The sequence below is a fragment of the Enhydra lutris genome, unplaced genomic scaffold, assembly GCF_002288905.1.
Source record: "Enhydra lutris kenyoni isolate GAN:26980312 unplaced genomic scaffold, ASM228890v2 scaffoldscaffold15, whole genome shotgun sequence".
Classification (NCBI taxonomy): domain Eukaryota; kingdom Metazoa; phylum Chordata; class Mammalia; order Carnivora; family Mustelidae; genus Enhydra; species Enhydra lutris.
This window is the reverse complement of record NW_019154099.1, coordinates 63555670-63570526: the sequence shown is the minus strand read 5'-3', so window position 1 is coordinate 63570526 and position 14857 is coordinate 63555670. Positions and strand designations below refer to the sequence as shown.

At 44.3% G+C, this 14857-nt stretch overlaps 1 protein-coding gene across 6 annotated transcripts; it reads left to right on the top strand.

The window, feature by feature from the left end:
• Positions 1-255: 255 nt before the first annotated feature.
• On the top strand, positions 256-13171 carry LOC111146961 (chromosome alignment maintaining phosphoprotein 1). 6 transcript variants are annotated; one of them, XM_022502732.1, is made up of 4 exons: positions 291-363; positions 4924-5044; positions 9710-9765; positions 9976-13171. In XM_022502732.1, the coding sequence occupies exon 4, from the start codon at positions 9984-9986 to the stop codon at positions 12426-12428; it is 2445 nt and encodes an 814-aa protein (XP_022358440.1). In that variant the 5' UTR covers positions 291-363; positions 4924-5044; positions 9710-9765; positions 9976-9983; the 3' UTR covers positions 12429-13171. The 6 variants fall into 6 exon arrangements, with proteins under 6 accessions (XP_022358438.1, XP_022358440.1, XP_022358435.1 ...); XM_022502727.1 differs by having other exon boundaries at positions 292-363; positions 9930-13171; XM_022502728.1 differs by lacking the exon at positions 291-363 and adding an exon at positions 843-1174 and having other exon boundaries at positions 9930-13171.
• The last annotated feature ends 1686 nt before the right edge of the window (positions 13172-14857 follow it).

The window sequence follows — 14857 nt, the reverse complement described above, 5'->3', positions numbered from 1 at the left end:
CCAGGACTCAACCCCGGTCTGCACCCAGGTACCTCGGCGGGGGGGCGGGGGGGAACCGTTTACGTCACTTCCGGAGGCAGGGCGGGGCCGCTCGACAAGCTAGCGTACTTCCGGCGAAGCGGCGCCCGGCGATCAGCAACCTGATTGGGCCGCGCCGGAGGGCGCGGGACGCCAAACTTGCTTCCCATCAGCCCCCGCCAGACCGTCCGGCGGCCGCGCGCACGCCCGCGCGCCCGCAGCCCGCGCCTGCGCCGCGCAGCCATTGGGGAGGCCGCCGTGCCGCCGGGCCTCGCGGAGCAGCCGGGGACCGCGAGCGCGGCTCCCGCCGTCCTTCCCGTGTGTAGACGCCGCCGCGGCCCACCGGTGAGGAGCAGGGCGGGCGGGCAGGGGCGTCGCGCGGGCCGGGGCGTCCCGCAGGCCCGGGTCTGAGGAGGCCCGCCCCGGGCGTGCACCGAGGAGCAGGCCTGCTCCGGGTCCGCCGCGGGGTGGGCCTCGGGGCGGGGGGCGAGCCGCGCGTTGTCTGCGGGAGGCGGGAAGCACCGTGCGGGACACCACGGGGAGGTCGGAGCTGGCTCCGCGAGGGAGGCGCTCGTTCCGCTTCAGTCCGGGACAGGGTTCTCGCTGCCCCTCGTCGGCGTGAGCTTTTGTCATTGTTAGAAACGAGCTGGGCAACCCGGAGGAGGAGACCCGAAACCCCGGAGCCGGCCAGGGGCTGGCGTCCGGGTTAGGGGAAGAGCTCCTGCCAGCCAGCGACAGGAGCAACCAGCTTGCGAACGGGTCTTCTCCGCCGAAGGCATCGGATGGCCCGTGAGCACATCGCAGGATGCGCATCAGCCGTCAGAGTCCGGGAAATAAAACCAGAGCGAGGTACCGCGCCACACCCACGGGGGTGGCTGCGAGCGGAGACCGATCACAGGTGTTGGGGAGGGCGCGGGGCGCGTGGCTGGCGGCCACGAAGAATGCTGCAGCCGGTGACTGTAGAAAAGGGGGTCGTGGATCCTCCGATTTCAGCGCAGAGTTACGTAGGATCCCGCAATTCCGCTCCTGGGTTCGACTCCGAAGGGTTGAGAGCAGGGACTCGGAGCATTCGTTGTACGCCAGTGTAACCAGCAGCTTTGTTCAGAATGGCCAAGGGAGGAAGTACTCCGGATACATATCAACAGATGGACGGAAAGTAAATTGTGGTTGCACCGTGGGATGGGATTCATCCTTAAAAAGGAAAAGGATTCGGGCTCCTGGGTGGGGGCTCGTTGGTTACTGCCTTCGGCTCAGGTCGTGATCCCAGAGTCAGGGGATCGAGTCTCGCATCCCGTTCCCAGCTCCGCAGCGGGGAAGGACCTTCTCCCCTCTCATGCTCTCTCTCTCAAATAAGTAAAATCTTTAAAAAAGAAAAAAAAAGGATACAATTCTAATGCATGCTGTGGTATAGACGTTGGACGTGAAGTAAGCCAGAACACAGGACTAGTGTGTGATGCCATTCACTGGGACAGAGAATGGAATAGAGATTACCAGGGGCCAGTGGGAGTACGGGAATGGGGTGTTCCTGTTTAATGGGTACAGAGTTTCTGTTTCTGGTGATGAAAAGTTCTGGAAATGGATAATGGGGATAGTTGTACAGCATTGTGATATACTATATCACTAATTTGTGCATTTGAAAATTGTTAGAATGGTAAATTTTGTTGTATTTTACCATAATTTTTTTAAGATTTTATTTATTTATTTGACAGAGAGAGACACAGCAAGAGAGGGAACACAAACAGGGGGAGTGGGAGAGGGAGAAGCAGGCTTCCCGCAGAGCAGAGAGCCCAGTGCGGGGCTGGACCCAGGTCCTCGATCCCTGAGATCATGACCTGAGCTGAAGGCAGACGTTTAACAACTGAGCCATCCAGGCACCCCTATTTTACCATAATTGTAAAAATACATGGCGGGAGGCACCTGGGTGGCTCAGTCCGTTGAACCTCTGACTCTTGGTTTCTACTCAGGTCAGGATCTCGGGGTGGTGGGATCAAGCTCCACATCAGGCTCTGCACTCAGTACGGAGTCTCCTTGTCCCTCTCCTTTTCTCTCTTTCTCAAATGAATACATAAAGTCTTAGAAGAGGGACGGGGTCAAAACCAGAGACAATAAGACCAGTGTTTATGAGGATCACAGGGAATTGTTCTGGCCGTGAAATTATTCTGTTCCATTGTGTAATGCTGGGCATGTGACACTGCATTTGTGGAAACCCATAGGCTTGTGCAACAGGTAGAATGATCCCCTAACTGAATTCTGCACTTCAGGAAATAGTAATATATCAGTATTTCTTCCTCAGTTGTAACAAATGTACTAATACAGGATGTTAATAATAGGAAAAATAGTGTGCAGAGGAGGAAAGAAGGTAAATAAAGGTAGAGAAGTTTCCTTTCAATATTTTCTTTAACCTAAAACTAAAAAATAAAGTTTACTAATTTTTAATTAATTTTTAGTGGTAAAGAGCAATGCTAGTGGGTATATACTAGTTGAACCCAGTTAGCCTTAAACATGCTATCCATACTGAGTTTTGTTTTTAAAAGCTAGAGCATCAGAAAGTTTTTAATGAGGACCAGGTGTTAGACTTTAAGGAAGCTACTGAATAGGAGATAGGTGTGATGTGGTGGTGGACTGGCAAACCACTTAGAACTTTTTTTAGGGACAGCATATAGTCTGTAGAGGCAGAAGGTAGGATCAGAGAAACTATTCTTAGTCTGGACTGTGTAGAGTTTACTTTTATATTTAGGCTTAGGAGCTCTGAAATTTAGTGGGGGGTGGGGAATGGTAGGATCTTAAAGCTGGGAGGAATCTCAGTGTCTAGCCTCTACCCAGGAGCTAAATTCTGGACTCATTGTTGCAGCACACCCATGGGAAAGACCTCATGATGTTTCAGCAGAGATCCGGAATCAGGAAATCAGGATCTTATGTGGCTTCCTCTGACCTAACTGTTGTGATCTCAGGCCCACTTTTCTCCATCAGCATCAGTTTTCTCAATTGTAAAATGAAGAGTTTGGACTCGAGTCCCTTAAGGATCCTTTCAGTCCTGTACTGGCCATTGCCTTGTAATTACAGAGGGCTCCTACCTGGCAAAGCAGCTCATTCTAGTCCATGACTGAGTAGTTTGTAAAACTTTATCTTGAGCTAGAATCTGTTCTCCTGCTAGTTTCCACTTGTTGCTTCTAGGACATATTACGTATTATCCACAATTCTTCCACTTTTGAAGTTGATCAGTTTCTTTACTCACAAAAGACATGTTTTTAAAGACTGGCTGCCATCCTGGCTACTTTCTTTTGCATGTTGCTTAGTGTTATGAACTCAAAGTGTCCTTCCTGCCCAGAACTGGAGACAGTGATCCATTGGGACATTCTGCCCCGTGTAGACTGTGGAGTGCAGTTTTCTGTGGATTCATCTTCTTGATTTTGCCCATTATACTGCCTTCTCAAGGTCTTATAGATTCCAGTGCATTAGTTTAGTCAAGATAAATTAGAAAGAACTTAGATAATCTGGTCCTTTGTCAGAAGCTGATTATTTGCTTCATCTTGATCACTCTACTTACTGTCTAGGTCTGAATTTCCTCAGCTATCAATTGAAGTTTTGAAGTAGGTGGTCCCTGAAGTCTTTCTGCTCTAAATCCCAGTGATTTGAAAACTAGATGGTAGCTCAGGTCTCTTTTAGTTTTAAAATCCTGTGAATCTAAGGTCAGGTCTCTAGTCTTCATGATGGGATGTTTTAGAGGTAACAAACAGATACTTTCTGAGCATATACCATGTGCCAGGGATGTGCAAGGGTTGCAGGGATGAATGGGTAGTCCCTTCCCTCTAAGAGCCGGACTCTTAGAGTACCAAAGAGTGATGGCTACACTGGGGGTGTGCACACAAAGAGGGTTGGGGACAGGGGGGACAGAAGGGGGATGGTACAGGGAGCAGAGCATGTGGCCCATTTTTTAAGAAGTAATTCTGCCTGAAGGATGGAGAGACTTGCCTGAGGGCTAGGTGGCAAGATGGGAAGTGTAAAGAAGAGGAAATGCCTGTGTGAAGGTCCAGAGGCTTGGTTTGTCATGGAATTATGGGTGGATCAGTATTTAGAGAATGTGGTCCAGTCACGGCCAGACAGATGGTGAAGAGCTCCATATGCTATGGTATTGGGGATACTTTGAGGAATTGTGGGTAGGCAAATGCCATTAGGTTTTTGTGTTTGGGACATGGCTAGAAACTGTATGGAGTGGATTGCAAGGAAGGGAGACTGGAGGCAGGGAGAGCACAGCTATCAGAATGACCACAGGTAGAGAAATGTGCCAGAACTTATCAGCAAAAGCGTGTTGTGAGCTATTACCTAGCTTGTTTGTGGCCAGTTTTCTTCCTTTCTATTCAAATTAAAAACTTACCCAGACCCTGATACTTTCTCTTTGAAACCCATGTGTGAAGAGGCTGGAGTCCTTGAGTTGTCGCTGAAGCACCACTCTCCTTCCTTGTTTCTCGAAGCCGCTTCCTTTGCCCTTTAGTCCTGTTGATTATCTTGTCCCTTCCTCAGTGCCTGGTACTTTGCTGCCCTGCAGTGTAGTGTAGATAATGGACAGAACATCAGCTGTTCCTGTAGTCTGTGGTCACAGCAGCAGTCTGCTGAGTGCTGTCCTGGACAAGCTGAAGTGAAATAGTGGGTTTGAGAGTGCTGTGGTTATAGACAAGGACGTTAATTCCTTAGTAGGTTTTAAAGTAGAGTTAGATGTGCTTGTTATCATGGGTAGTATCCATGGTCATCTTTGGTATTATTTCATTAAAGCAAGTGGGTTGGATCCCTGCCGCTGTTGCGGGGAGCAGAACAGTGAGAGAAGTAGGCAGAATTCTTTTGCAGGGGTACAGATTAGCGCAGAAATGTAGTTTTGATTACACTTCCTTTATTTTTTTTTTTTTTCAGGTCCAACTCTCATCTTTGTTCTTCATGTAATACAGGCTATTTTCTGTAGTTCACTCAGAAGCCATGTAGACTTGCCTGCCCTTTGAAGACATACTCTTAAGACTTCTAGGAATATAAGCTGGTAAGTCTGCCAGAGAAAAGCCTATTGTTCTTTATTTCTTTCCTGCTCTGAATGTACTTGTCCTGGATTTACAGTGTTGTTCTTTTTTTTTTTTTTTTTTTTTTAAGATTTTTATTTATTTATTTGACAGAGACCACAAGTAGGCAGAGAGAGAGAGAGAGGGAAGCAGGCTCACTGCTGAGCCCCGATGCGGGGCTCGATCCCAGGACCCTGAGATCATGACCTGAGCCAGGGGCAGAGGCCTAACCCACTGAGCCACCCAGCCACCCCTACAGTGTTATTCTAACAATTTTCCATATGTTTTTGTTTGCCTTTTAACATTTAGGAAAATATTTTTAAGATGTGAACATTTTTTAAAAGTGCTTATACTCAAGGAAGATGCATGCACTCGTACATAGTGGTACGTGAATGTGTGCTAGATACGCACATATATGATAGAGTTCAGGGTTTGAGAAGTGGATTTTGTACAATTCCTGTTTTTGTTTTAAGTAAGAGGTTATTAGGGTATGATAATGAGTCCTGGGAGTAGGCAGGTTTGGGTAGACTGGCCAGAAGAGTTGATGGTAGGAAGAGGAAATGGGGGGGACAGGTGGGAGAGATGGGGAACACTGAAGTCTGAGGAGTCATGGGGTTTAACACAGACTAGAGGGAGCAGGATGGTTGAGGATCTGACTGAGTGGCACTAGATGAAGGGGCGAGAAAGCTGATGATTCAACAAACAGTAATCAAGGACGAAAGGAGTCAGTCCGATCTGAGAAGCTGGGGTGGCTGGAGGCTGCGGGAGGCAACAGCAGCAGGAATTAGCCTCAGTGATACTCATCAAAGAAGAGTACGTTACAGGAGCAGCTGCAAAATGTAGGGTTAGTGTAGAATTTCCAGAGAGGCAAGAAGCAGATACAGCCAATGGAAAGCAGAAATAGGGAGAAACGGGGTAGAGCTTTGCCCATAGAAAGGAGCCGTAACACTTGGGCAGCAGTCGGGATAGAAGGTGTGGCGGAAGAGGAGACCAGCTCTCTACTTGTTGCACTTCTAGACAGGTCAGTTTTTCACTGGGTAAGTTTGCCAGAAACACCTTCTAAAAACCTTCCTGACGATAGAATAGTGTGCCCAGTAATTTCTGTGGGAATAAAAGAAAATGCTTTACTCTTATAGTTCATAATCTGATCCCAATATTGTGCTTACTGGGCTTATTGATGACCCTCTATTTTATGAGTTAGTATCGGTAAAAAGTTGATGAGTTAACATATAGGAAATGAAAAAAGTTTTGTTGATGGGACTTTAAATTAGGCAAAGTGAGAAGAGAGGTCACTAAGTAAAAATACTTTCTCCTACTGTACACCAATTTGTTTCTTTCTTTCTTTTCAAGATTTTATTTATTTGGCAGAGAGAGAGGACAAACAGGGGGAACGGCAGGGAGAAGCAGACTCCTGCTGAACAGAGAGCCCAACCCGGACCCTGGGATCAGGACCTGAGCTGAAGGCAGGCACTTAAGTGTCTCGACTGAGCTACTCAGGTGCCCCTGTACCCCACTTTCTTGAGAAGGTGGGGAAAGTCTCCATAGTTAACAGTTCTTTTAAGCTTAAGAAACTCAGATCATGAAAGTACAAAGCCTCGCTTCCTGTAGTGAGTAGGAATTGAGTATATTTCAGATGAGATACTGCGTGTTGGTCAGCCAGAACTGTACCATGGTCATTGTGGAATATTTACTTACCAGAAAGTGAAGTATTTGTTAGATGCTACCCTTGTAGTTTCTAGTTTAATAATCATAGCTGACACTGAGGGCTCACCACGAGATACTGTTCTACATATGATACAGAATATTAACATCCACTGGAGAGTCCAGGAAACTGAAGCATAGAAAGATTCAGCAACTTAACAAAGCCATGGAGTGAAACAGGACTCACTCAAACCCAGCAAGCCTGGGGTCTTAACCTCTGTGTTGTAATATATTTGATGTAGGGCTTATTGTACTATAATGATGTGCTTTAATATCTAATGTCCACCTTATTTAATAGGAACATCCCTTGACTGCTCATTATGGCCACTTATGGCCAGATGGGGTTATTGAGATACTGCAGCCTTTTAACATTCTTGTGGTTTTATGAGACATTGGGCCTGAGGGCATCATTAACCTACATGTTCTTTCTACACGTTTTCCTCATTGTGTTTGTAAGTTGAAGATTCTTTTCAGAGGTCTTTCTTCGGTACTAAGTGATCATGTTCTTTTTTTAGTCTGTATAGCCCTAAAAACAATTTTCTAAAAGCCAGGATGGCTGCAGGGTAATTCAGGAGTGTCTACTACTTTCTGAAAAGCACTTGTTTCCTCCACTGTCTTCTCACCTTTTAGACCGCTCCCCCAAAATGCAGATGACACACTGGTGATATGGGTGACAGAAAACCGCGTCATCAATAATAACCTCTTCAAAACAAGTTATCAAAATTAGAAATGTTAAATTTTTAAGTTAATATTTTTGAAATTATCAAAGCGGGAGCCGCTGAGCATAAATAAGTGTCTCTAGTCTTTACTGTATCTTGAGGAGCAGTAATGTGGAAGGAACACATTTTTTTAACCTTGTAATTACTATTAGCACAGAAAACAGTGCCTGCTCTTGGTGGTGGCTGATACTTTTGGTAAAGGATAGGACATAATTTAATGAGGAAGGACTTTGTGATTCACTTGGATAAACTCACTGTGTATATTATAGAATCTCCTTTAGCACTCGTTGAGTTCCCATGCGGAGGGGAGCATACCAGACGGCACCGGTAGAGAATCGGAGGGAGTCAGAGGTACCTGGCTGGCTCAGTTGGAAGAGTGTGAGCCCCATGTTGGGGATAGAGATTGCCTAAAAAAATTTAAAAATAAAACAGAGTCCAGAATGGATTCCTAAACACAAAATTTAGTAAATGCTAAAGGGAACATTACAGATCAGTGAGAAAAAAGGTTGCAGAGACAACTGAACTATCCATTTGGGATGGAAAAAAATAGGCCGAATCCCTGTCTCTTTTTACCAGATAGAGTAAAAATACAAATATAAAGGGGTACCTGGGTGGCTCAGCCGGTTAAGTGTCTGCCTCTTGGTGTCAGCTCAGGGCATGATCCCAAGGTTGTGAGATTGAACCCCAAGTGGAGCTCTGCCACCCAGGGCATGGAGCCTGCTTAAGGTTCTCTCTCCCTCTGCCCCTACCCCCCAAAAAGTACAAATGTAAAAAGAATGAAATCCTCAAAATCATAGGGAAAAAATATTGATTGCTTTAAAAAGTAATGGAGCAGGAAAGCATAATATATAACAGTCATAAGGAAAATACCTTTAAGTTTTTAATTTTTACATAAACTAGCTGTGTGTGAAAAAAAGCACATATATATGTACACATACATACCATCAAGTCAAGAGACATGATAAACTAGGAAAATACTTAGAGTAAAGGGATGATTTCTTTGATACAGACTATTTACAGGTAATTAAATGGACAAGGCACAGCCTACAAAAGAAACACACATGGCTAATGAACAAGGGAAAATGTTCACTCTTTCTCATTAAAGAAAAGCACCTTAAAATAATGCTGCAACTCCAGTCTTTACTTAGAAGTTTAATAATGCTCAGTATTGATGAGGGAGTTGGGGAATTGTCCCTGGTATGTACACTCTTGGTTGGTATGTAATAGTACTGTAACTTGTTGAGAGTTTTATGAAATGTATCGATTTTAAATGTAAATCACCTTTGAACCAGGTAATGCACTTCTAGGAATTTTCCCTTCAGAAATACCCCCAATTCAAGATATGCAAGGAAATTTAGTGCTTATTCTCTATATAAGTAGAAACATACACACTTGGCCTACTTTGGTTTCTAGAATCTCTGAAACCTTCTCCTCTTCTCGCCCTGAAGCCTCAGGAGCCTGGTCTTTCTCCAGAGCCACTTTCTCTTCCTTAAATGAAAGCAGTGTGTTTAATATCTCATTCGTGTAGGATGTGTTTGTGCAAGATTGTGTATACATAGAACAAGTGATACTGTGTAAATATGTTGTTCTGCATACATGACTACATTTTTAACTATGAGCTCCTGTACTTTTCACCACCCTCGAAGACTTGCTTAAACTCCTAATACTGGCAGGCAAGTTCCTGCCTCAAGGGTGTCATCCATCCGAATTGCCCTTTGCTAGGCAAACCGCCTTTACATCATTCTGGATCTGTGCTTGAGCGTCTTTCCTTGACAGCCATCTGTGCACACCTGGCTTTGCACCTAATGTAAGCACCACAGTATAAGACCTCTCTTTAACCCACGTGCCTAGAAAAACAGGGCATAGAAAATAGTTCATTTATTAAATGAATAAATAAAATACTTGATATTAGGATGGATGAAACATTACAAAATGTGTTGATATTTTTAAAGTCATCTTTTCATGTTTTAGTTTTAGTTTAATAAATGCTCTCTGAAGTGGAGCTAGTTTCTTGCTCAGCCTTAAATTGCCTACCGTTAATTTTGGTGTTGGCTAAGCTTTATATGCTGACAGCTACCTTGTTGATTCTGGGGTTCAGAGTTAAGATGTAAGGCACATGCTGGGTGATTCTGGGGTCAGGCTTGGGTCACCGTTATAACCTGGGTGAGGCACCTCTCTGAACCTGTTTCTTCATCTACAAATAAAAATAATACTGAGTCTTGGTTCTAGGAGGATTACATGAGGTGATACCTCTAAAAGTCACAGTTCCTGGACCTCAGTTAAAGGTTAGTTCCATCTTTCCTTTCTCTTCAAAATCTTTATTGAGGTATCTGATAAATACACATGCCATTCCAGACTTAAAATTACGCAGTTATAGAATGGATAGAGAACAGTGTTTTTTTTTTAAAGTTGTATTCCCTGAAAATAATTTATTTCGGCTTTATTGCAGTACTGTTGAAAGGTTTTACAGAATATAATCGTGTGTGTTGTGACAGAGAGAGAAATGGAAGTATTCCAGGAAATCCGTAAACCATCATCACGTTTGGAGTGTGACCACTGCAGTTTCCGAGGCACAGATTATGAAAATGTGCAAATCCACATGGGCACCATCCATCCAGAATTTTGTGATGAAATGGATGCTGGTGGGTTAGGTAAAATGATATTTTACCAGAAAAGTGCAAAGCTGTTCCACTGCCATAAGTGCTTCTTCACCAGCAAGATGTACTCCAATGTGTACTATCACATCACCTCTAAACATGCAGGCCCAGAGAAGTGGAATGAGAAACCAAAAAATCAGCTAAACAAAGAAACAGATCCTGGGAAAAGCCCTACTCTTTCTGAACACCAGAAAACACCCTCTAATTCAGAACTCCCAAAACCCATACCTGCCCTTTCCATAGAAGCACAGAAACTTGGCCCAATTTTATCTCCAGAATCCCCAAAACCTACACCTCTCACTTCCTTGGAGCCTCAGAAGCCTGGCGCTGTTGTTTCTCCTGAGCCACAGATACCTTCTCTTCCTTCTCCTGAGCCTCCGAAATCTTCCTCTGTTTCTTCTCCTGAACTTCTAAAATCAGTCCCTATTGTTTCTGAGTCTCAGAAACCAGTCCCTATTCCTTCTCCAGAACCACAGAAACTTGCCCCTATATCTCCTGAGCCAGTAAAGGCCACTCTTACTAAACCCCAGAAACACTCCCATTTCCCGGAAACACTGGGGCCACCTTCAGGCTCATCTCCAGAGTCACCAGTTTTGGCTGCTTCCCCTGACCCTTGGGGTCCATCCCCAACTGCATCTCCAGAGTCTCGGAAACCAGCCCGGACTATCTCCCCGGAGCCAAGGAAGCCATCCCCATCGGAGTCTCCGGAACCTTGGAAGCCATTCCCTGCTGTCTCTCCAGAACCCAGAAGACCAGCTCCAGCTGTGTCACCAGGTTCTTGGAAGCCAGGGCCACCTGGATCCCCAAGGTCTTGGAAATCCAGTCCTTCAGCATCATCAGGACCTTGGAAGCCAGCTAAACCTGCTCCATCTGTGTCTCCTGGTCCTTGGAAGCCGATTCCTTCTATCTCACCTGGACCATGGAAACCAACTTCCTCTGTATCCCCCGCATCCTGGAAGTCTTCGTCAGTCTCACCTGGCTCCTGGAAGTCTCCCCCTGGGTCTCCTGAGTCGTGGAAGTCTGGCCCTCCAGAACTCCGAAAAACAGCTCCCACCTTGTCACCTGAACATTGGAAGGCAGTTCCCTCAGTGTCCCCTGAGCTTCGTAAAGCAGGACCGCCCTTGTCTCCTGAGCTTCGCAAACCAGGCCCACCATTGTCCCCAGAGATCCGCAGTCCAGCGGGATCTCCAGAGCTCAGAAAACCTTCAGGGTCTCCAGAGCTTTGGAAGCTTTCTCCTGATCAGCGAAAAACTTCCCCTGCTTCACTTGATTTTCCTGAGTCCCAGAAAAGTTCCCGTGGTGGTTCCCCTGACCTCTGGAAGTCTTCCTTCTTTATTGAACCTCGGAAACCTTCTGGACCGTCTGAGTCCCCTAAGGCAACCTCCGATATATGGAAACCTGTTCTCTCTCTTGATCCCGAACCTAGAAAACCCGCCCTGTTTTCTGAGCCCAGCAAAACAGCCCCTCCAGCATCTCCTGAACCACGAAAACGTGCTCTTTTTCCAGAGCCCCGGAAACATGCCCTTTTCCCTGAACTTCCCAAATCTGCTATCTTCTCAGAATCTCAGAAGGGAGTTGAGCTTGGTGATGAACTACAGACAGATGCCATAGATGATCAAAAGTGTGATATTTTGGTTCAGGAAGAACTACTAGCTACACCTAAGAAACTCTTAGATTCTGACACCTTATTTCCATCCTCAAAGAAGCTCAAGAAAGACAACCAAGAGAACTCAGATGCTGAGCTGAGTAGCAGTGAGTATATAAAAGCAGATTTAGATGTGCTAGACAGCAAGGGCCAAGAATCCAGCAGTGATCAAGAACAGGTTGATGTAGAATCTATTGATTTTAGTAAAGAGAACAAAATGGACATGACTAGTCCAGAGCAGTCCAAAAATGTCTTACAATTTACTGAAGAGAAGGAGGCTTTTATCTCTGAGGAAGAGATTGCAAAGTATATGAAGCGTGGAAAAGGAAAGTATTACTGCAAAATTTGTTGCTGTCGAGCTATGAAAAAAGGTGCAGTTTTGCACCATTTGGTTAATAAGCATAATGTTCATAGCCCTTACAAATGTACAATTTGTGGAAAGGCTTTCCTTTTGGAATCTCTCCTTAAAAATCATGTAGCAGCCCACGGGCAGAGTTTACTTAAATGTCCACGTTGTAATTTTGAATCAAATTTCCCAAGAGGCTTTAAGAAACATTTAACACACTGTCAAAGCCGGCATAATGAGGAGGCAAATAAAAAGCTGATGGAGGCTCTTGAACAGCCACTGGAGGAGCAGCAGATTTGATTTTTACATATGGTGTGGGTATGTGATCTACAGTTGTTTGTTGAAACTGTGTAAAGCATCGTTAAATAGCATAGCTGGATCAGTAGATGTTGATGTGTATGCTGTACTGTGTTTAATTGTCTCCGTAGTGTTACAGAGAATGAACATTTGGGTTGTTGTTTTTTTTTTTTTTTCATGTCTCTGTGGCTATCTTGTAAGTCAATAAATTTGTAACTTTATTCCAATGGATAAAATTTCTCTAATTTCTTTTGAAATATATGTGAATAATATGAAGATGTAGGAGGTCCACTTATCAAGAGCAAGTTGTACTCAATTTAAAACATCTAGTCAAAGTGTATCTTTTTGTGAAACTAACTTCAGACAGTGGAAATTGTTAGTTGGAATGTTTGAGAATTAGGCATGAAAAATTTGAGAAATTTTTTTCTCTTCAATATATTTTCAGATCTTAAGTTCCTTTTTGATCATATAAAGTTAGTTTATAAATCTTGAGCAGTTCTAGATGTTTATTAGCTTTTATGTCATGGAAAATTGGAGTCTCAGGGTTGCTGATTTTTTGCTAAAAGAGAGGTTGAGTAAGTTTAAAAAGATTTGTAGCTTTCTCTAGGCAACTGGGGAAGATGAGTGTGACTTAGGTCCTGTCCTTAGTTGTTTCCTTCTGAGTCTTCCATTCTGCACCGCCTTCCCCATGCCACCCACTCCCGGGTCTGTCTCTTTGCTTCCCTGTGAGCTCACACCAACAGATGATCCTTAACTGCCAAATGTGTCAGAACTGCACTCCCTGCTCCTGGGCCTAACATGCCCCCTAGGTGGGGTTCAGACCTGGTAATGAGTAGGACCTGAGAGTCTTCCAGATTCACAGTAGAAAATTTTGTAAGGAGACATTTCTGTTTGAGAGTATGTCGATTGTATGTTTTCCACAGTTGTTGCCGTAAATACCTTGTGCCTGTTTGTGGATCATTTTGTTCTTAAATATTTTGTCAAATGTATATCAACCAAATTAAAAACAAAGGCTTTCATGTCAACAGCACCCTTATGTGTGTGTTTTCTTTTGTGTAATTTTCCTTGTATGATACCGAGAGTCCATGATTCTCCCTCTGTTCTCAGCATGCTAATTTTCCCATCTGGAGCAGCATTTTCTAAGCTGTGTTTTCTCAGTTCTGTGGTCGGGTACATGAGGGAAACGCTACATTTTGTGAGAGATCCACATCCTGGCTGACTTGTAAAACCATGTGAAGCATTCATTGCCATAAGGATTCTCCTATGCAGCCAAGGGCTGAGAGACTACCTTTAATGAAGCTGTTCCCAGACATTTTTGAACAGCAAGCACTTTTTTCATAACATCCAAATTAATATGCCAATTGAGAAAACATTGTGTTTATAGAATCCTGGGAAGATGTCGGTGTTTATAGATTCCTGGGAGGACGTTACAGGCTCCAGGTCGCACCTCTTTGGTGAGTAGTTAATGTCAGTTTACATTGGGCCCCTTGAGAAAAAGCTTCCAGTACTGGAGTTTCCTTCTAGGCCAACAAGAAGGATAAGTAGGATACCTTGGATAAGACAGTGGTCTTGTTCTCATCTAAACTGCCTCAAAATTAGGACTGGAAAAGACAAAGGTGTGCAGCACCCAGAAACCCTTTTGAAGCCTTCGGTCTCAAACCAACTGTTAAGTGTAACAGATCATTTTCCTTAGGACTTTGCACTTCTGGTGCAAACTTCTCACAGAATCCTTCCTAGACCTTTGCTCAAGGTGGAGCCAACCAGATCCCATGACTTGCCATCTTATGTGGGTTTTTCATAATACAGAAGATACTATGCCAAAGTAGGAGATGGACAAATAGTTTTGGCCTTTGGTTAAGCCGGTGTGTTCTTGGATCACCTCACTTATGGCTTTCCACTTTTTTCTCATTTTACCTCAGGATCAAGATTACCCCACCCCTTTTTTTTTAACCTTGGCAATTTTGCCTGCTATACAGTAGCTTTAGTCAATGTGACCCTCTAGTCATTGTGACCCTATCTACATTTTCATTTTCCTCTGTAATTGCAACTATTTTAAATGAGGTCAGTCCAGTGAGTTTTATATAATATGAAAGATTACTAGACTTCACTCAACATTCATGGAACTGACACTTATATTTTAGGTGACCTATTGACTTATCTGGGATCTGGCTATAGCAGATACTGTTTTGTTTTTGGTTTTGTTTTTGTTTTTTAAGATTTTTTTTTTACATTTTTAAGGTCTACACCCAACGTGGGACTTGAATCCACATCTCTGAGATCTAGAGCCTCATGTTTTGCCAATGGAGCCCACCAGGCACCACACTCCTTTTGTTTTTAATATTCGTGTGGATTCTACAGCTTTGTCTTAGATGAAGACAGAAGGATGCTTACCAACTCAGATCTGAATTAATTTGGAATGAGAATCAATGAAA